This window comes from Plodia interpunctella, chromosome 21, assembly GCF_027563975.2.
Source record: "Plodia interpunctella isolate USDA-ARS_2022_Savannah chromosome 21, ilPloInte3.2, whole genome shotgun sequence".
NCBI classification, from domain to species: domain Eukaryota; kingdom Metazoa; phylum Arthropoda; class Insecta; order Lepidoptera; family Pyralidae; genus Plodia; species Plodia interpunctella.
Genome location: NC_071314.1, coordinates 5224464 through 5249000, shown reverse-complemented (window position 1 = coordinate 5249000; position 24537 = coordinate 5224464). Strand labels below are relative to the sequence as shown.

Below are 24537 nucleotides of genomic sequence, written 5' to 3'. Positions count from 1 at the left end.
AAGGCTTTCGATCGCGTAGATCACTCCATCTTGTTGGATAAATTAAATAGGTTGGGAATTCATGGTAGCTTACTTCGGTGGGTGAAATCATATCTGGAAAATCGTTCGCAGGCTGTCGTCCTCGGTGGTTATCGATCGGATTTCGTTTCTGTTCCTACAGGAGTTCCTCAGGGATCACATTTGGGCCCGCTTTTTTACAACGCGTACTTGTACGATATAGGCAGTTGTTTTAAATATTCAAACTATCTCATGTACGCTGATGACAAAAAAATTTTTTGCAAAGTTTCCTTGGAATCCAATTGTCAACAAATGCAAAGGGATCTGGACTGTCTTCTTACATATTACACTAATAACAAATTAACCATTAATGTAAAAAAATGCCAATGTATTACTTTTTCTCGAAAACCACATCCAATAATTTATAATTATACTTTTGACGGTACCGCTATAGAGAGGACTAAGCTTGTGCGGGACTTGGGAGTACATTTTGATGATAAGATGCTATTAACAGAACACATACAGTATTGCAAGAATAAAGCTTATAAGAATCTTGGCTTTATACTGCGGATATGCAAGTCCTTCTCTAATTTAACATCTATTAAAATAATTTATTACGCGTACGTGAGAAGTACATTGGAATATGCTAGCCCTATATGGTCACCAAATTACATCACTCACATTTATAATTTAGAACGTATCCAAAAAATATTCATTAAATTTCTTAACTATCGGGCCCGCAGACCATCAGAATCGTATGAGGACAGCTGCCTTGCTCATGACCTGCTAACCTTGGCACAACGTCGTACAGTTGCAGATATGTGTCTTTTGTATGACATAGTAAATGGCGGGCTCGACTGTCCCGACTTAGTCTCCGAAATTCGCTATCGAACCCCGACGACCCGCACGCGTCATACAGCTTTATTCCACGTTCCATTTTGTCGCACTAAATATGCTAAAAATATGATTACAGCACGTTTATCTCATACATTTAACTCGAAATTTGATGATGTAGACCCTTTTGCCAATTCCAAAGTTTCTTTTAAACGTAAAATAATAGATTCTCTTAAATTGTAAGTTATAACATAATAATGAATTCAATGCATATAAGTTTTCGCATATACTTCAAAAATATATGTTAGTGCCCAGGTATGCTATGCAGCAACTTTAATTTGTACCAACTTAGTAAAGATTTTATTTGATATTGATTGCATGACGACGTTTTGAACCACACAATTTTAAAACTCGGTGATTGCTTACCTTGCTCTGATTTTTCTATAATTTATTTAACTGTTTTTATTTTGATTTCACCAATGTCGACTTTTTTATAAAATTATTGTCATAGAAAGGGAAACCTGTTATTGGCTTTATATATTGTTAAGATCATTGTAAAATTAATCTGTAACGCTGTTGGTTTTCTTAATAAAATAAAATAAAATAAAAAATAAAATAAAAACTGTAAAATCATGAATAAAAATAATTAAACTTCAATTACTTGTGATTAATGTAAACAAATTTTACTTTCAATAAATTTTAAATAGTTGGAGAACAGCCAATTTAACTGATGCACTTTTTGAAGTCGTCTATTCGCTACTCACTAAACAATTACAGTTAATTAACATGAATGAGACAAGAGGAACCGATTGCTGAGCACTTATTTCGTACTACAATAAATACTATTAACACCGAAATATATCATATTATATGTCACAATAAATCACAGGGATTAGTGCCGCGAAATCTTGTGTACACGACATTTGAGGAACTACAAGCACGCTGCGTCAAAACGTCGACTGTAAGGGTAGGATTCGACAGAAGCTATACTATGTTGTGCTTTTCAAACAACCAATAGAATTTCGTGTGTCAAAGTTACGAATTTCTATTGGTTTAAGGTCACGCTGTGCCCCACTCTTCAGTTCAAGCTTCAGATAGCAGAGCACTAGTCGACATTGGCCCTAACTAGGCTTGAACTCGACTAATATAATTTCGTTTTAAACACATACAAATCCAACCAATGGAATTTCGTCCTTTATAATGTTTGTGTTAACATTAGAAATAAAGCGGTACCCAGCTGCACGGGGCGTTAAACGAAATCCTATTAATTGTTCGAAACTTAGCTTCAGTTAGCACATCATAGCAGAACACTAGTCGAGTTCCAGCCATGCGGAACTCGACTATTGCTCTGCTATGCTGACGTTTTACGCTATAATAGCATTTTGTTGAAGCATCATATGAGTGATAATGGCATGGATGCCGTTATCATTATTTACATTGCAATGATATAAATATGATGATGATAAGCGATTCCTATCTTGATGTTTTTTGCGGGGGTTACTAACTGTCACTGATTGAACTTGTTAAGAATAATATTCCGGTTTTATTCTAATTAGATGCCAATACTGTGCGAAGTGGAGAAAAAACTTGGAAAGTGGACCTAGAGCTCTGACGTTTTGTGGCTAAGGAACAAGCGGGAAAAATGATCATGTGGATCAAAAATATTAAAAAGAATAAGATGTACATATCAATAAATAGACGTATATTATATTATTACCCGTGTTTTGAAATTATTTTTTTTTTCAAATCAAATAAAATATTTTAGTACGCGTTTGTTTTTTGAATGTTCTTTTTTTTTTTCTTCTTTCTTTCATTCACACTCACCCCAAACTATCCTTTCCGCATTTGACATATTATTGAAGTAAAGTTAAATACATAAATATATTTTTTTGACGAGAACTTGATAATAAAAGAGGGACAGAAGTGACTGACGGCGCGAAAGCGAGGCCAAGTGTCGGATTCTAAAAGTATTATCAAGAGTTAGCCTTTGGTTAAATGTTACCCAAATTTATTGCAAATTGGCTGCTAAAGATGTAGAATGTAAGGTAACTTGCCACGCGGTCGACTGTACGAGCGCTCAAAGGGGATTCTGTTTGAAAAAGATATTGCTTAATTAAAACTGCGGTTTAGAGCGAATGAGAAAAAAGGAGATCCGTTTTTCCAGTAAATATTAATGAAATAAACCCAGTGTTTATTTCATTAATTTTTACTTTTTTATGTTCCGGATTCTTAAATAGCAGCCTTGGCAGTTTTGATAATTCATTCATTAATTCAAGGATCCATCTTTCATTTCATACTATAAACGAGTGTGTCACTGACCTCCCGATACATTTGTAAATCAACTCTATTCTATTCAATTCTATAATAACTGGCTGCAGATTGGTAAATCAAATAAAAAAAAAATGAAAAAGAAGAAAGTTCAAGAAATATAAGTAGATAGTGTTCATTTGGTCTTGACATTCGCTTATGAACCGTGCCCGCTCGTTCCATTACGAGAGCCTTGACATCGTTTTCTAATTGACAGAGCCCTTACAAGTGCTCTCAGTTTTTGTTACAGGGTTGTCATTCCTACTTTGTAAGAATTAAGTGCGATGTGGAGAAGAAACATTAGGAAAGTGGTATCCGCTTTGCAGATGAGGAAGAAACCGGGAAAACGCTAAGATATATATAATAGTACAATTTACACGTGTCATGTATATTTATTTGAAAATCTGAAATAATTATATTCATAACATCATAAGTCACACAATTAGCAATTATAGATAAGAAATACGCTAGTTGTTTATCTATACCCACCAATAAAAATTATTATAATGAAGAAATAATTGTATTTTTTTGTAACGAATAAACTCAAAAACTACTGGACTGATTTTCATGAAAATTAACACAGGTATAGCTTCAGGAGTAAATCAGGCCTTTACAGGTAAAATCACACGGAATAGGTCGAGGGCTCTATAAATAAAGAAGTTTATCATAGTAAGACAAGTGCTGCGCTTACGTATTCGTCCCTGACATCTTTGCTTTGTTCCTGAACTTAGTCGCTGAAAAGGTCTTACAAAGAAAGTGTTACGTGGATGCTACTCATCAACTATCACTCTCATTTCAGATCTAATAGGCTTATTTATTTATTTATATTTATTAAGACTGACAGCTTAAGAGCAAATAAATAGAAATGAAAGTAAAAAACAGGAAGCCAATTAAAAGTCTCCACAGATGGAAGAAAAGTAGTCAACTTATGAAGTACTTATGACTTCAAATTGGTTAAATTTATATTTGGAGTTGAGCAGTCAATGCCAAAACTGTCAATAAAGTTACTTTTGCAAATGTGTGCTCATTTTGAAGGCGGAAGGAAAATGGCGAAATCCACATTACCACAAGTTTATTTGTTAGACAAATTAAAAAAACCCCGACTTTTAATTTTTTAATTCATTTCGCTATAACTTTCGAACGGCTGAACCGATTTTAATCAAACTAAATATCTAAGAACCACCACATAAAAATTAGCTATCAAATTAAAAATACGCATCCAAATCGGTTCATCCGTTGATGAGCTACGGTGCCACGTACACAGACAGACAGACACACTTAGCGGTCAAACTTATAACACCCTTCTTTTTGCGTTGGGGGTTAATAAACTATCGTAAATTGATCTATTTTGTGGGTATATCACATCATCATCTAGTGTCAACTGTTATGTCACATAGATGAAATGGATATATCTCGCTGATACACTGAAAGCCACGAGTTCAATACAAGTCTGATGCCGGCTCACACGGCCACGTAACTCAGACAGATGCCGACGCGAATGCACGAACATTGCGTAGTTTGTATGAGAGTTTTTATTTACCGCAATGGAAACCCAGAAATGTATGCGATAGTATATATTCGGATCGGATAATTTAACGATAATTCAGATTAATCGTGCTACTAATAGATACCCATCTATCGACTATTATACGATTCGACTAATCTACATCGTACATCCAGACCTTTTGGGACCAAACTGGGAAATAAGTGAGCGTAAAGCATAAACCCATATTCTTTGGTCTTGAATGAACGTGCCATTTATCATCTTTTACCGACAATATATGCGACTTTTGATGCTGGAAGATTTTTTCAGTGTCATTATTTAAACTGACAGACAGTTGCTAATGTCACTGGAAAATAAATATTATGCATGGATTTAGTAAGTACTTGTTGTACGGAGTACTTACTAATTACATGATATTATATTACTCGTTAAACAAAGTTGCTTCCCAGTGTCTGTAGATATCCACCTCGTACATCCATCTCGTTAATAATTAAAAATCAAATTTTATCAATAATAAACAATAACTTGTAGCCGTTTCGCAATAAAGGTAGATTAGTCGCGGATTATCCTTGGTACGTGCCGAGTGGCGCTTGGGGAAGTAATAAAGCGAAAAATAAAAAATAAAGTAAGTAAGTACCTACTTTCACAAAATATTCTTGATAAAATCACACTTTTAGGACATGTGTAATTTAAGACCATGCAAATTCGATCAAATTCTGTAAAGTGGGGGACTTTGTTTACGAATAAAAATGTTATTTTTCTGGTCATAATAAACATTAGGCTGTGCATAACCAAGGTTTATTAGACATCTACAAAGTCTAGATTCATCTCGATAGAAGTGTGGCGGTTCCACACTAAAATGACCAATACATACTCCGCGGTCATAATCAGAGCTGAATCTTCAATAAACAATGTTTTTTTTTCTCTACAGCCGGAAATGAAACCAACTCGCAAAGAAAATATATCCCGAAATTCCCACTGTAGCACTAACAATAGTTCAATTTTATTCCCTGAATACACAGTATAAAACAAAGTCACTTCCCGCTGTCCGTCACTATGTATGCTTAGATCTTTAAAATTACGCAACGGATTTTTTGCGGGTTTTTTTTTTATAGATAGACTGATTCAAGAAGAAGGTTTAGATCTATAATTTATTATGGTTTTACTCGAGCGAAGCCGGGACGGGACGCTAGTGATGTATAAAATTAGACCACATGATGACGTCCCCAAGACTAATAAGAGTAATTCAGTAGCAGCATTAGACGCCTACTTACCTATTTGTGTCAAGTGAAATGGCCTCTTTGCCGTGAACTGTGTGAGACGGGTATACCCTGCCATTTGACGGAATTTTTGTTTTATTTTCTTATATGTTCGTGTCGTGTCACTCCATTGTGCAGAAGATTTTTTTAATGCCCCATAATAAATAAAAAGAAATGACTTTTTATGACGAATATTTTTATTCGATAAAATATTTTTTGACTGAGAAACATAACTTGATCAGATTATATTGGATTTAAAATATTTCACATATGTAGGATTTTTGACAAACTAATAATCTTATGATTATTATACATTTAAATTTAATAATCAACTTCGGATGAATAAGTTAATAATTTATTAATAATTTATATAATCTTGCATGCTATTTTAATGGCTGGATAGGCTTCTTCTAATGCAATGTACTAGATATGCATATCAAATTGTACAGGCTTCACATAATGTCGTAAAGTATTACATATATGCGTGCCGGTCTGAAATCTAGGGATGCCGACGAACATACGAAATGGAGACAAAAAAGTAGGAAAGCGGAACGTGGGCTGCGACGCTAAACGACGGAAGAAACCGGGAAACGCTCAGATGAGAAAAAATAAATTACAGGTATTTCTGTTTTCGGCAGAGGGATACGCGCAAATAAATGTGCCGATATTATTTAGCATTATTATGTCAGAATGATAAATCTAAAAAGATTAGAAGAACGAAGACAACCATAATTTTATTTCGTCATTTATCTAAAGTGATATATAGTACTTTTAACTTCATTATTACAGGTCGATAAGGTAAAAACAATAGTAAATAATAAATAAATAAATATATTAGGACAAATCACACAGATTGAGCTAGCCCCAAAGTAAGTTCAAGACTTGTGTGTTATGGGATACTAACTCAACGATACTATATTTTATAACAAATACATATATAGATAAACATCCAAGACCCGGGCCAATCAGAAAAAGATCATTTTCCATCTTGACCCGACCGGGGATCGAACCCGGGACCTCTCGGTTCAGTGGCAAGAACTTTACCACTGCGCCACTGAGGTCGTCATAGTAGCATCGACCGAAATGAGATTGAGATTTTATATGAGGTTGTATGTATAATGGACGAAGTAGTTTTTAGTGATTTTTATTAGATTTTTAAAAAGATTTTTATCGGTTTTCGATTTAATTATACTGTATCTCAGATATCAAGGATAAATTTGTAAGACTAGCACCCTGTATAGAAGCTTTATTTCCACATATTACTATTATACATAACTAGCTTTTGACCGCGGCTTCGCCTGCATTTATTTCTCACGGGAACAGTTAGGTATTTTTCCGGGATGAAAGGTGCCCTATGTCCTTCTCGGTACTTATATGTATGTACGCACAATTTAAAGAACATTTGTGGAGTAGAGACAAAGTGTGAAAATTACTTTCGCATTTATAATATTATAGTTAGAATATGTATACTATTTGACACAGATGTATTGCATTGAAAAAAATAAATTACCTACAATTTACAACATGAACGGTATCGCGTTTGTTCCCAGATTGACTGCGATTTGCAAAACTTTTGACAAAAAGATTTATTACATGTATACTAGACGCAACGTAATAGAATGGGTGATGGTACGAAAAGTACTAAAAATAATTTAGTTTAAGTTAACGCTAAATGCTGCTGAATACCGGACGTGTCGTCTGACAAACGTTTGAGCATTGAAATAAAAACTTTTTTTTAATTTACTCACATAAGTTACAACATAATAAGAATAACTTGATGTTTTCAGTCATCATAAGTTATTGTAAGCAACTAAAAAAGTTAAATCTTTTGGCAAACGTCTGTACTTTTAAGTGCATTCATTTTAATGTTTTTAGTCATTAAGTACTTAAAAGTACTTATTGTATTAAGATATACTTTGAACAGTCCTTGACTGTTTATCGAATAAAAGCATGTAAGTATATTAATATACTTACAATATAAAATAATCTTAATGTATCTACAGAAGAATTGCTGTATACAATATTTAAAACCCCCGGGACCTTATTACTACCGTAAAAAGATAAATTCTCAGCTTAACATTACCTTCAACAAACGAACTCTCACGGGGTAACTGAATTCTCATATCAGCACGGTGGCCAAAAGCAATTTAATATGAAATTTTTGACCACAGCTACGTACATTTATTCAATTTATAATATGTAGCTGTGGTCAAAAGGTTAACAAAAAAATCATTTCATTTAGATATTATATGGAATGATTTTTTTTAAGATGGCGTTCAGTAAGAGCGGCAAACTCGGCAGTGGGAAAAAGAATGTTGTCAACGATAATGATGATTATATGGACCAGATAAAGGATAAAGCAAGAGTGGTGGTCAAAACGAAGGATCATAGAAAGTTATGGAAAAAACTCCACTGACAAAAACCTTATTCTAAAATTTTGAATGTATTTTAGATCTTAGCTAACTAAGGAAAAATATTATTACCTCAAAACTTTGATTCATAAAGGTTTGATTCGTAAAGTTTATCCATGAATCATGCCACTATTCAATATAATTAGGTACCTTTATTATGTGGTACCAATTTAGTTTACATTTACCATCGTACTTGTATTAATTTGCGCAATTGAGTATAATTATTACAATACTTAGATATAAATTAGTTATACGTCAAGAAGCTTCGATATTATCTGTACAAAAATAAAATAAAACGGGTAGCACTCCGGGAGTGCCGGCAGAAGTGAATACTTGAATAATATTAACGTTGTGCATTTTTGACATCTTACGAATTTTCGTTCAGGGTCACGTGTCCTGACGCGAGTTTAACATTTTCTACCCACCACAAAAAGTGCACAACGCCGCTAAAGAAGTTTTCACTTCAAAAATAAGGAAGAGAACATTTTATTAATGTATGTTTGGCTCAATATACAATCACATATTTAAACTTCATCACGTATTAGAGTGAAAAGAATATCAAACTGTTCCAATATCGATAGTTTCTACAACAATCGATTGATATGATTCGATATTCGAATACCCCGATTCCCGAGCCTCGAGTGGAGGCCCGCGCAGCCCTCGGCGGCCGCGACGGGACTGAAGTAATCACTAATAGCATCTATACTGTTACTTATTCTGTGATGCTACATTTATATTGTTACTTATTACTGCTAGTATGTGTGTATGGTTTGCACGATTGCAGAATACAGATATATAACGTTTCTATCTCTTACGGGATAAATAGAGCCAGGAAACGAAACTAGAATTACAACCAAACGTTTATTTATTGCTAGAACTGAGATTCAATACTGATCGCCTATGAAAAGAATTAGAAGTGGTGCTGTAATGGTTAAGACGCCCGTGGACCGCCTGTGGATCGAAAGGTCCCAGGTTTGAATCCTACTCGTGTTACATGTGTGTGTATTCCAATCTGGCTCATGTATAGTAGTTTTTATGTCAAGTTTTAGATGGCAATGGCAAACCACTCCATGAATAGTCAAGAAAGTTCTTGTGTGTGTTGTATGACCCTGACCCTCGGCCATGACTATGAAGGAAGATGAAAATAATGGCCAGTTTATAGACCTTTCACTTGATTTCATTTTTGCAATCAGATTTATGCAATTTCTTTTTGGAGAACTAGGCGCAAGTCGCCGTAATAATAGAAGATATTAATAGTTCTGATATTAGCCGTCACATTTTCATTCAATATTATAATTATTATAATTTAGTGTAATAAAATATATATATTTTACTACACTAAATAATGGATTTTATTATATCACTATAGATTTCCTTTTTATTAGGTAACTGACAAAATTTTGTCAACATTTACGACAAGGATTTTGTTTGGCAACCGTTTTCTTTTTAGTGAATTGTAGCAACTGTATCCGACAGAAACTATAGTGCATGCTTTCTAGCAGCAGTTACAAGTTAAAGATGTACAAAACTAATTTAGTGCACATTTATATTTACCTGAATTCTTTCTGTTAAAACGCTACACAAAGTCAACAGAGAAACAGGATGCCACACATACATACATAAACAAACAGGTGCGGATACTGACAGTGTTGCTACGGGCAAATATAGAGCTTCGTTTCATTTGCTTTTGTAACCGACATGAGACAAAAAGAGGTGTTTTGTTCTGACAAGGCTTTGAGGCCTGAACTCGACTAGTGCTCTGCTGTAACTGAAGCTAAGTTTCGATCAACCAATAGTATAATAATAGTTGTGAAATGTGCGCCCGCGCGCGCCCCTAGCTCGTGCAACCTAAACAAATAAACTTCGTATTTTTTTTTACTTTCAAAAAAATATTTAACTTATCAATTTAATTTATTTACCTTAAATATGGTACAATTTGATATACATGGCTGGTATGATATATTGCATTTAAGATGTCTATCTGGCCATAGAAATAGCATGCACATTTATATAATATATTATATAATATTTACACAATATTTTTCCCAATTTTTTTAGCTTTGCTTCAGTTAGCACGACATAGTAGAGAACTAGTCGAGTTCGGCCCGAAACTAGCTTTTGCCTGAAAACATCTCAAACTAATTGCTTACAGGAGGCATCTATATTAGAGAAAAAAAATACTCTATGTATTATTTCAGGTTATATTCTACCCGTGTACTTACCAAATTCCATAATAATCCATTCAGTAGATTTTGCGTGGAGGAGTAATACAGTACACATACATCCTCACAAACTTTTGCATTTTTCATATCAGTAGGATTAATTTTGCAAAAAAATGTTACCTGAAATTTCAACGTTGAATAAGTATATTTACGAAAACCCGGCTCAAAAACAATTCCAGTCCTTTGCAAAGAGATCCTTTATCATAGTCTCCATCAAATCAGAATGGACCCTTTATGGTAGCGTGGAGGACGAGTTGTAAATTTTTTATGGCGTACTTCGGTAAGATATTTAATTGTTCGTTTCCTAAAACATTGATCAGATTGCGTATTCGATGAAGAGCTAGTCACTCCAGCTAGGGTTAGGGTTTTGTATCTCAAAAGGCTAAAAATAGAACCCTTATATATCATCGATGTTTGTCCGTCTGTCTAGACCCTTTTTCGCAGGGCCGCTCAGAGATATCAAATTGAAATTAATATAATATGTACAGTTGAAAGCACAACATCCTACCCAAATTCATTGCAGATTCGTACCTATTACCGCGGCGTAAAAATAACTGGTGGCGATAGAAAATACAATCCGAGTATTGCAACCAGCGGGAATAGCTCAGCTCAGTAGGAGTGGAACAGAATTACCACTAAAATTGGGTAGTTTCAATATAACTTTCACTATCATATGTTCACTACAAAAATCCAGGTTTCCGTGTCCAGTAGTAAAAAAGAAACACAATACTTCAATATGACAGAAATCAATCGAACGATCAGGATCAATGTCTAATTTTCCTTCGAACAAGAAATAGGTCAGTGGTGAGGGCGGGCATTCTCCGCATCAGTAATATCAACCCTAAAGAGTATCAACCCCTAGTGTGAGTGATACACGGTTGTACAATAGAGACAGCTGTCGATAAGTAGGTCATAACTGTTGAGCCATAACTACGCTATATGTCATTTGCTGCATCGTGCCCGCTTCAATTTACGTTAAAAATAAATTTATACCTTCTTCGTACAGTCAACAGCATGATAAGTTATCCAAAATCATTGCAAATTCGCCGCTATTGCCTCTGCACAATAGGCAATACCTAAAGAATTATGTTATGTTTTACCGTCAACAACAGAAACATTTGTAAACGACAAATTAATGTCGTCAGCAAATTCCAACGTTTGTTGGAATCGATAAAAAGTAAAATAAACATGTTAATTAGTGAGTCCAATTAACAATCATATCGTTACAATTAGAAGGAACAGCATTTGGTTGTATTAATGGAAAAACATATGGATATCTGGTAGTGGAAGATCAAGTTTTGACTCACATGGTATTGGAAAGATTTTCATAGCAACGAACTATGTAATGAAGTTTTAAATCTTCACGTGACTATGTGTAAAATCATGATTTGATTCTTGGATAATTTTCCGAAATGTTTGAAATTTGTTTTCACAAAATCAATATACATTCTCGTACATACACAATGATATATCAAGAAAGAATAATAACTCATTTTTCACAACTATGAAACTTTTTGCCATGGCAGCTAAAAGGATATTATTTTGTATTTCATGAAAATTTCGATCCAATTAATTTTTACAATCTGAAAAAAAGTATTTTCAGATTGTAAAAATTAATTGGATCGAAATTTTATTTTTTTTTTAAATTAGAAGGTACTATAACAACGTTTGTGCATATTTATTGTTGGTAAAATGTAGAGGCACGTAGCAAACAGATTGGAAGTCGGGTTTATGAGGCGTGGAAGTACGACCGCGAAAGAACGAGACTATGAAATGTAAATTTGAACCTTCTACTAAAATATATAAAAGCATACTTGCTCACACTGGCCGAATTTTCCACTATACTCTCCGTTTTTTCTTACCGGTCCTAATATGTAAACATTTTTAACACAATTCAACAATAACACTGTGAAGAGTGTTATTGTTGAATTGTGTTAAAAATATATAAAATATTAGTTCAAACCTATAGTATAACATTATTTATCACGAAAGTAGCTAAAAAGTATATTTTTATTTATATTGCTGTAAGATCATAAAATGACATGGTAAGATTGTTTACATAATAAAATTTGTAAGAAAAAACAAACAGAACTTAGGCTTCAGGGCCACAAACTCAAAGCGAGATCAAACGAAAACAAAATGTTTATCAAAATTAGTTATCCGAGACCTGTATAAACCATTTTTAACGCCATCTGTTCGATATGCTACATATATTACATATCACATACTTTATCAGCAAGACCTTAACGTTTTTGTGTGCGATTCGTAATCCCGCGGGCATATTTGGGTGTGGAAAAACTTTTCAGGAAGAGTTATGGGCTGCCATGTCACTGTCACCGCTCCATGTCAAGATTATCGACATCGATTTCGTGGGGCTAACGGTGGAGTGGACGGCCTTTGAAAGCTTGTTAGAGCCTAGAGAAGTTGGGACACTTTAGATTAAAACAAGAATTGTAATTCTAGATTAACATATAAATAAATAAATAAATAAATAAATATATTAGGACAAATCACACAGATTGAGCTAGCCCCAAAGTAAGTTCGAGACTTGTGTTATGGGATACTCTAACTCAACGATACTATATTTTATAAATAGATACATATATAAATAGACATCCAAGACCCGGGCCAATCAGAAAAAGATCATTTTCCATCATGACCCGACCGGGGATCGAACCCGGGACCTCTCGGTTCAGTGGCAAGAACTTTACCACTGCGCCACCGAGGTCGTCATATATAAATATATAGAGATATTGAACTTCCGCTTCCACCAAACCCTGGGGCTCCGACGCTCAACGGCTGAAGAAGAATACGAGGAAATGATCAGATGAGAGACAGAAAACATAGAGGTATTGCACAAATTACATCATAATTTGCACTATACTTTTGATGAAATTTATAAGGTATTTTCGCTAGATCCAGGTTTTACCATTCTTTAGATATCGACGATCCTGTGGTTCAACTATTTTTTTAATTTTAATTACAAAATATTTATGAGCATTTATGAGTAATTATGACAGTAGAGCACACAGTAATTTAAAAACAGCTTAACGGTACATTCGTGCAGATTATTTTACTGAACACAGGAATTGTTCACCACAAAACAAACTATATATCGTGAAAGATAAGAAAGTCTCCGCCAATAAAAGGGTTAAAATTGAAGGTTATGGTGTACATAATATTCAAAGCAAAAGCTTGTATGTAAACAAAGATGAATGCTCCGTGAAAATGTCTCCTGAATGATAAGCAATGTCAACGTAATCGTGCAGAATCTGACGACTCTGGATGAACACGAAAAGGGCAGACTCAATGGAGTGAACTTGATTGAGATCCCTCACCGAGAGCACGTCTTTATTCAGATGTGGTTTGATATAACGATAGAAGTTATGGGTGAAATATTAAAAAAGTTTTTTACAAAAATGTAATTTTTGACACAAACTCGTCGTCAGAGAGATCTTCCAGTTTTCTTGATGACAAAATGATCATAATAAAGATGAGCTCGAAAGGAATCGTTTAAATTTTCACCAATAAAAAGAAATAGAAAATTAAATTAATGTGCTTTATATTAAACATGATGGGAAAATAATGTTCCAAAGAACATGTGCTTCAATAAACAAAATTTCCTTCTTGAGAATGTTTTCTTCGCGGCAAAATGCATACCACAGAGAGTACCCTCGTCACTTTTCCATACAGATAAAACTTAACCCTAGTCATATTAAGAACAACGTATTGGCGAACATTTCGACAGAGTACTGTAATGATGATTGACTCGATGCTCATGATATAAAGATAGTATAACATGGTAAATGGATTTTAATTTATTAAAATAAAGAAAGAAAAATCGTCAAATAAAAAAGGATTTCTCATATTAAACATCAAAACTCTTCTGTCATTTCATTATACTCATCTTTTCATTATAATCATCATAAAGTTACATCAGAACTGAAATTAATAAGATTAGGAATAACGATCGTCGGCAACATTCTGTTGACCAATATACTATACATTTCTAGCATACTAGAATAACACATATGTAATAGAGTATACCAGTTGCCATTTCTGACGACCTTGTAAATTTACGCATGAGGCAAATTAGACTAATTTGATCACACCATAATTACATACAAAACTGTAAAGTTTGACCATGGAATTGTAAAGGTTGCTAATTTAAAAGTGGTCAACCTTGACAAGTTAAAATTGCAAATAGATCCCCGGAAACTTGTAGTGACGATAAACATAAAACTTATTTCGATTCTTTAGCAATAGCGAATACTTAAGCTTGAATAAAAATAACAAAGAAAACCTACCTCAAATATTCCTAACCAGATCTATCTAGTAATCTAGCATATACCATATTTTATTGCCAATGCTAATGTATGCACTTGAATACTTCCGTACTTCTAGGGCAACTACGTCGCTGCATTGTTTACATAAACTTTGTGCTGTTTTATGTGGCAGCACTTTATACTTCTTGACATTGCCGTGCTAACATGCGAGGCCGCGTTGACTATGTCAAGTTCATGGTTAAATAAACATGTGCCAAGATATAGAGGTAGAATGTACAGTCATAATAAATGTCTTACACGCAGGACATTGGAAAATAAGTAACCTAAGAATAATATTTACTTGAATAATAGACGACGACAGTATAGCTGTAACACACTCGGAAAGAAAGAAATTGGAAGAACATATTAAACGATCGTTTTATTTCACCTTCATTTACATAGTATATATTAGTCCTCTACCTCTATAAATCCCTCTAATGTATAACTAAGTGTGTGACGATTAACGTTATTGATGATCGCGCTTGAACTGCAGGTTAAAGTTAAATTGGCAGCCACCTGAAACTTGAAAGTTTCTCTGAATGCGCTGTAACAAATGGATTGGTTTGGTAATGGGTGATTAATGGAATAAGCCGAGGCGAATAAGGGACCCCATAGCCTTGGTTGAAGGCAACAATAGCATTCCCAAGGGGTATAGAGCGGGGCCGGGTCAAGAAGGCGGTCGGTTGTCTAAACTTTTAGATTTTGTTTTTGCACTGATCGGCGTCACAGATAATATATAATCGGGAACCCGCCAAGATGTGAGACAGAATTAATATTACAGTAATTTTTTTGCAATTTACACACATTTTACTGAAGTAAACAACCTCAATAGTATTTTAGAAATAAATCAGTATGTACTAATATATAATAGTAAAAATATATAGTAGAAAATAAAATATATAGTAATATATAGTAGAAAATAAAATATATAGTAATATATAGTAGAAAATAAAAACTTTACTGCCATGTCTAATCGAATTGTTAGTGTTGCAACTCTCGGTAGTTCATTTATCGATATTTTGCTAAAGGCAATGATAAGTGGAATACCTCCCAAAGACATTTCGTATTCTTTGCAGCTACAAATAAATCTGAAATTGCGAGCTGAAAGTAGTTCTCATACAATATGGACCAATCAATATTGTTTACCGTTGTTACGTTGCCGTTGAAATTTCTCTACATATGTTTTCAGACTTCGGAGCATCGCAAATTTTAGTTTCCAACAATGTATTGTTTAAATTGTTGAGATAAAAATAGTCGTACACGTGCATTGTGAGTTTATATTTATTTTTAACATGCATATTAGTAGTGGACATAAAATTATTTTGAAAACAATCAGTGTTATTGAAATGGTACATCAGAAATTAGTAGATACCTCGGCGATAGCACCGCTCGATGTTTTTGACAAAAATTAAAACATGGGGTCCCAGGTAGGTCTGACCAAGAACCTCCCAACCTAGATAGATTTTTGCCCCCATAAACATCTGTAATCTTTTTCAAATACACGACAAATATATGTACAACTACTGCTCGTTTAAATAGTATAACATATATGATAACTATCGACATACGATAATAAAAAGTCATACAAAAAAAACAATCATCTTACCGTTTAACGACTGCAAATGTTGCACCAACAGTTAACCCTAAATTAAAGGCACTCATCCATAACAACGACATGGCTACACTTTGGCCTCAACAGCGCAACCGAACAACACAACGGGAACTGAACTGCACTAATGCACTCATCGACACTGGCACATTTATATTTTTATTTTAAAATTAAATAAACAACGTTCGATAAATAAAACGTTCCAATTTCAAATGTAGAACTGCCGGTTACAGAGAAAATTACGACCGATCAATCGATAAAAGCAATTCGAATATCGGAAGCGAGTTTGCTGTGAGCGATCGTGAACGAATGGCGGTAACTCGTGATACCTTACAATATAAACTAAACTTTCCTCGGCTCTATGGTCGGTGTTCCAACGCTTGCTCCCTTGACAATGCCACGTGATGCAATATTAAATTTTTGATGATGTATTTTTACAGGACAAAGGGTGGTTTAGAATATATTCCTTGGTGTATACTTTCACGTAGAATATCCTGGGTTCCTATTACGAGTAGCGTCATTTACGGTCATGCTTTTGTTTGGCTTTCAGATACCATACCTAAGTTAAAAACGGAAATAAGGATCACTTTCTGACCGTCTGTCAAGCCTCTATTCTCAAGAATGCGTAGTAATATCAATTTCGTCATGATTTCGTCAAATCGATTTAAAATCATGAAATTTGGCAAGAAGTAAGAGCTACAACACAAATAAAGAAAAAGAACACAAAAACAGAAAATTTATAAGTAACAAAAAATCATTTTAAGGAAAGGGTTCTAAAAAAGGGTTTTACAGGGGTAAAACCCTTTTTTAAAACAATAGGTTTACGAATCTAGATATATAAGTCAGAACCCACAACAATACTAAAATTGATCTATTTCATTCAACACTTCCTGTAAACAAATTTTCACTCGATGCATAAAAATCCTTAACGTCACGTAACGTAAATCTGGAATACCCAAACAAATCTCACGTCATAGGGTTATCGAAAAAAATAAAGATATGGAACGCGTTGTTCCCAAAATGACGTCAAAAATTTCATCACAAATATTGTCGTCGAAAAATATCTTGCACTTGAACCAAGGCTAGGCTATATGTATATATAGGTAGTGTAAATATAACTTGAATTTCATACTGCGCACAACACAAGCATATTAGACGCGTAGTAATCGTGAATAAATAATAGATTCAAATACTGATGTGAAACATACATTCTGGTGCTAAGTATTAGATATGCAAAAATAAGAAAAATTGATTGTTTGGATGTTAATTGAAAAACTTATTGTTTTTATAATTCCTTAAGGAGTTAGTAAGGATTATAATATTTAATAACCCATAATAATATTTCATAATATTAACAATGTGGAATTCTGTATGTCACGTTTTCAAAACTAAACTGCTGAACCGACTTTGAGGAAATTTGGATTAGTTATAGTTAATTACATAAAATGCATAATTGATACGAAGTATATGTATTGTGGTACGCACTCCATCGTAAGAAAACACCTTGTTTACTAAGCATAGATATAGGACGATTGCAAGGCTCTGCGTCATGTCAAGCCATGGCACACATAGATTTACATTTTATGCCGGCTCCACTGTAATCGAAAAGTTTGTCAAACTTTGGCGGATTCATTATACATTTCTGTTTTTTCATTGCGGTAAATAAAAGCACTCATACTAACTACGCAATGTTAACGCATTCGCGTCGGCATGTGTCTGAGTTCGGCGACAGAATGGAGCTGGCATTAGAACAGATTTTACATGTGAATAAATGTAAATACTAGTACATTATTTTCATAGGTAACAAATGATTATCTAACTAGATATTAGTAAATAAAATGCCCCCCAAAACATAGCGGTAGATGAATTAAAACTATTAAATTTATGATTGATGATTTACTAAAACAATCAGCGAATGATAACACAAATACGAACAAGTTTTTTCTAGAATGTCTGTCTAGATATAATAAAAACTAGCGCGGCAAAAGAAATAGAAGAGAATTCTTGAAATTAGAAGCAGCTGTGTTTTTATCTAATTGAGTTGGAAGGAATTAAAAAAGAAGAAAATTTCGGCTCCTTTGTTCCTTTCATTTTCACAAAATTACTTCCAGGATAACGAGATAAAAGTAAGTAGATGGAGAAGGCAAGCATTGTTATGATTATTTTTATAATCTAATTGGTCGTTACACTATCGTCGAACTCCGATACAAACGCGAATTGAAATACATTGCGTAGGTTGTATGTAAGGTTTTTTTTTACCGCAAGGAAGAACCAGCAATGTACGTCGAAATCACCTAAATTTGACAAACAGAACTTTATCTAGTTTGACAAATCGTTTCCCGATAGTGTGGAGCGGGTATCATGTATAATTGTTTTTAATTTACTTTCATTTTTCATATCTATAATCGACAGTGACCTACATTACGGATAATGAAATAGAGCATACAAATATTATTTTGACTCAGGTGTTTTTATCCCACTGGAAGGAAGAGTGAGTTATGTTTTCACCGGTCTTTTTCTTTGATCTTCAACTTGATCTTGGTCCGGTTGCGTATGAAAATATTACGCAAAAGTGTATTTACATAACCTGTTCCGAATCTTCAAATTATATTGAAAAAATGACAGATTGTGCATCAAAAATACACATAATTTATATCTCAATGAGCTTGTGTCTTTTTCGCATCTATGCCAAAATTACGAGTTTAAAACCGGAAAGCGGAAAGTAACCAAGTAAGTACTTAGTTATGTAGTTCCAAGAGGAATTCAATTCTCAAGCTCTATCTGTCGTGTAAGGCAAAAAAACATGGAAATATGTATTTCACAAAAATCTAGCATATCAATATGAAATATCGACATCATTTCTTTACAGTCAGGCTCAGTCAGGTCTCTCATTATTGACATCTGTCTGTCTGTCATGCTTTCCCAGCGAAGCCCCAGACGATTATGATAAATTTTGGAACAGATACAATTTATGACCAGAGGTAAAACTAAGGCTACCGCGGACCTACGGGCAATAGTGAAAAGTTCTTTGATGACAATATTTGATGCATACTGCATAAACTATGTAGCTTGTAATTAGAGGTGTTCGACCTTTCGTATGCGGTCTGAGCCTACGTGAGCATTTGCACGTAAGCTTCGAAAGTATGGTCAGCAAAAATGAAAATTTTACATAGAAATTAGAATTGCTGTCTTTTATCGTGCACTAAGGAATTATATTATTATAACTCCAAGCAATAAAAAAACTGATGATTTTTTTGTCTACCAGCTGTTACACGCCACAAGTTTACAATTTATGAGCTAAAAACTATAAAGTATTAGGTTTTAGTATGGAAAAAAATATTTCATGCAATGTTAACTTAATCCAATAAGTATGGATTGCAATACCAACCGAAGTTTAGGATTTAAGACACGAAATAAATCAGATAAGAGTTTGACTAACAAATGTTTAATATTATACCTAAATTTTGAATGAAATCTTGATGTCTCGACTGTACTAGCAAGTGAATTATTAAGTTAGAACGAAAAGTCTTGGCTATTAATAACAAGACTCAAATCAATATAACGACTAATCCACCTAAGATGAGTGTCAAGAACCAATCTTAAACAAATTTGTTAGCCGTACAAAGCCGAACGTCCTCAAAGTTGAACAATTTATTTTCTAATTTCCTAAAGTTTTGCTGACGTTACGGAGCCAGTGATCTGGTTTCAGACTCGGGAATCCCCAAGGCCAGTAACGCGGGACAATCGGTCATCGAACTAGATGTATAGGTATATTATTATTATTATATATATATATACATATTATAAAAAGAAGTTCCCCTGTCGCTAGTCTCTCTGTCTGTCTGTATTAACGAGACAAATTTAAAAACTACCGGACGGATTTTTGTACGGCTTTCTCCAATAGGTAGTGTGATTCTTGACGGAGGTTTAGATAAATAAATTATTATGGTTTTACTCGAGCAAAGCCGGGACGGAGCGCTAGTTATTTTATAAAGTTGTATCAGCATTATTTTCTGTCTATAATCTATTACTAGCTTTAAGGAAGGCTGCATTAATGCAATGAAAGGCAGAGGAAGACGGAACACGGAAATGGAATTGCATTTCCGTGTGCAAATAATATTTAATATTATTTCAATGGCAGGTTGTTTACCAAGAATACAGTTGATTCTTACGTCGTCAATCAATCAAATCGTCAATCAAAGACGCAGCGAACCAATCATATTGCAGTTTGGTTGTCGTTGCGTCAAATGGCGCAATGTGATTGGTTCGCTGCGTCTTGCTTCGAATCGATTCGATGCGCAATGGTGAAAAATAAAATGCAAACCCGCACATCGCCCACTGATCATACTTAACAAGACAAATGAAAAAGGTTTACAAATATCTGATACAATACGGAACTAATCAGCCAGGGTTGTCACGAAGCGGTTCCGACTTCCGATGTCTTGTCGGAAGCCTGTGATGGCAATACGGGCGCGGCCTCATCAATCGTGTTGAAAGGGCGTCCCTATCTAGACGTGGAACTTATAAGAAACAATTGGCGAAATGGATTTGGTTATCGTCAATTTCAATTACTAATGTATCTGGATAAAGCATAATAGCATTAAATATAAATACAATAAATATATATATATATAGATTTGCTTAGTTTCATGTTAAAAATCTATAAAATTAAATTCAAATTTTATTTAAGACATAATTTAATATATTTTCCAATTATTGTATGTTAAAATCCGTCATTCCAATTTCAAAACAAATTCAAAGCGTCAACAATTTGTACAAACTTATGGTGAATTTATCTCCCTGTCGAAATATCATAGGTCAAATTACGGGTACCTAAGCCTAAAGAATTCAATTAAGGTAAGAAAAACCGAGGCATTCCAAGAATACAGGAAGGTTCTCCAATCGATCGGTATAATGGCTACGGCATTATCTAGCAGGCTGATTATTTCCTTAATTACGTTGACTATGAGAAAACTTGAACAAAACCTAGCTGTGAAAGTTTGACCTTCCTTCACTACCAATTGAGTGACAGATTAACATGTCTTTTTCGCTAGTGACAAAAATTTGGAGTGTGAGATACCTTTTACCCGCAGAGTTGTATACAAGTAGGGAATACATATATGTAGTTAGGAAATTAAGTTAGTAATTAGGTAATGTTGCAGCTATAAAAACTTTCTTATACACACAATTTCATATACATATCACATACACTATCGACAAACTATTTGCTAAATTATCGGTTTCGACGTACATTGCTGTTTTTTTTTCTTGCGATAAATAAAAGCTCTCATATACCTAACTATGCAATGTAGGTTCATTTGCGTCGGCATCTGGCTGAGTTCGGCGATGGTGCAAAACCAGTATTAAGCGTAAAACAAAACCAGCTTTTTCCCTTATATCTGCTCTAACAGGGCAGTTAAAGATCGAATTAGATAAAATAACTCTTTTTCTGGATATCAAAATAAAATTTACTGTATTGAAACTTGAGCTTCAGGGATAGCTCTGGAAAAGTTTTCTAAAGCGACATCTAACGAGTTCGTTGAAAACTTTCAACGAAAGTACAAAAGTATGATGAGTTGCTGAGAACAAGTTTATTCTATACGTTATAATCGCGGTACAATTCGCCGAATTTTGGTGGATTTGGCATACATTACTAGACAAAAAAATCATCAGTTTTTTTATTACGGTAAATAAAAGCGCTCATGCCAACTGTGTCATGTTTATGCATTCGTCTGTCTGAATTTGGCGATAGTGAGTAACCGGAATTATATCTATACCTTTTATTTCTTAACTTCTCCGGCAGATGGCGTGTCATGCGTACCAATGATTTAACAACTAGAGGAGGAACCGTTCAGATGAAAGAGTGAAAATATCTTGTAATACATACCAAGTATAGCTCTCAAATGTCCTTCGAGAGTCTGCAGGATTGTCATCTTGACCTCCCTGACGGTTTTACCCAGGAACTGTTCGCAGGCGGTAGTCAGCAGCTCGTCTTCGTTCATGATCTTACACTGGGCCACGCCGGTCACCGTGAGGGGCACACCCTGGGCCGTCTCTACGTTTTCGCACATTGGGTTCAATGTCATAACCTGTGAGTGAAGTATACTAAGTAAATTCAGCGACTATGTATCAGCGTTGCCAGATTTTTGACCAAAAACGTAAATTAATATAGTTAAAAAGTTTGTTAAATAGATATCTTTTGATATCTCTATAAATGTGAGAAGACTAAGAAGCATCTAAAATTTGAGAAATTACACTCATTTTATTCCATAGATTCGCAGTCTTATTACACATGTATGCAAAGTTTCATGACGATCGGTTGAGTAGTTAAGAAAGGCGTGAAAGCATAAAAATTCTTTACCGTTAACTTTGTTAGTACCTAGGATTAATTATATTTATATAATCTACCAAGCCATCACACACGCACCCGACACACTTATCATCATCATCTCTCGTACCCCACACCCTTATTTGACAATATAATATACTTCAGCTTTGATGACGTACCTACCAGTAACAAGAAATAAAAAACATATTGCTCACGTTCAACTTTGGTAAGGTTTAGGTTTGATCGAATCTATCAAACTATTTTCGCGATACCTTCCTACTTATCAAGTTTGTGTTTGCTAAAACTAGTGTCGAAGAGATGTTAAAAAGATGTTAAAATGACACGACTCTTACGATTATGTACCGATATCTGTTGTGTATTGTTGCCATTGGGGGCTTAATATCATCTCTTAATGCGATCCAGTTCAGGACCTAAACTGATCTGCATCGCAAATTCGTATCATCACGTCAATTTTTATGCGATTCTTTACAGGTTCCTAAATCGAGCTGCAATGCTTTTGAATCGTTCCGTAAAAGTTTATAGTAGGCTTGCTAGACTAGCATATGATAGGTTTTTTTACAAGAAAAAATAATTTCCTAAGTAGTGGAGGCCTGGGGCGCAGCTAACTTATAATTATGTTTACCTCAAGGGAAATCCTCTGGACGTCGGTGACGAGCCACCAGGCCCAGGCCCAGCCCCCCACGATAGTGCGCTTCTGCATAGACCCGCAACATCCTCCTGCAAATACATTGATAAGTTTGTACAAAAATTAAATACACATATACACGAGAGTTGGATACCTATATGTTCCGTTGTAATACTTTTTAATGAGGAGCAAGGCCTCAGGTAAAAGGTCGAAAATCTAATGAAGGGCAATTATATTGCGCTGGCTTTAATTTAATCTATTTTTGTTTGTTGCAATTAGAATGGTTGATTCGAATGAGGCCTAATAAGCTTTTTATTACCGTAGTCAATACAGACCCTTTATAGTTTCGCAATATACGTCTGCCTATTAACAGATTCTCTGAAAAAAGGAAGCGGTTTCTCGTCTAAACTATTAAGGAAAACGACTACCAAGGAAAAGACAAGCCTTCGTGTAAACGACCTATGCTGAATTAAACATTCACCTCAGCACTCTCCCTGGCTTCAAAACAGGTTTAGTTCCCGTTTAAGCGAATAATCTCATCGACTTTTACTTTCTATTTAGGCCGGAACCATAGAGTATTAGAATCCGGAATAATAAAGGCTTTTCTTAGACATCTTCGATCGGTAACTTAACCGATTTTATGTTCGAAAATCATGTACCTACTCGAAAAAATGAAGGATATGTAAAAACGACGAAAGATATAATAACATAATCACATGAATACGCTCGCTCCGATGAGAGAGAGAGATAGATAAAAATGATTCAAATTCAAATTAATTTATTCAAAAAACAAACACAAAACATATATAAAAAATAAAACTATATGATGATATCCTCTTAGTAATACACATACAATACAAAAACAATACAACATTGTAGCTGTACCAGTGTCTTACGCGAATATTCGATGTACTGGCGGAAAAGAGTTGTTAGTCACAACACGTCTCGCCTCAGACGATTCCGGGCAGTAAATAGGTGACATAATAGGTCCACTTTCTCCCGTCCACTCTGGCGGAACTAATGTAGGGTCAAAATCCCGAATTTCGGCAACTAATAGCCCTTTGAGGAAACTACAATAAAATTTTGAGAAAAAAT

General features: G+C 34.4%; 1 protein-coding gene across 3 annotated transcripts in view; it reads right to left on the bottom strand.

Moving 5' to 3' along the window:
• Positions 1-24537, bottom strand: part of Flo2 (Flotillin 2) — a 198038-nt gene that overhangs the window by 9171 nt on the left and 164330 nt on the right. The window contains exons 2-3 of one of the 3 annotated variants that reach the window (XM_053761681.2): positions 23440-23534; positions 22356-22557 (exon numbers count right to left, since the gene is read on the bottom strand). In XM_053761681.2, the coding sequence (XP_053617656.1) occupies positions 22356-22557; positions 23440-23534 (297 nt within the window). Of the gene's footprint in view, positions 1-8737; positions 8963-16465; positions 16784-22355; positions 22558-23439; positions 23535-24537 lie in introns of those variants that run through there. The other 2 variants (XM_053761682.2, XM_053761684.2) reach the window with 2 other exon arrangements.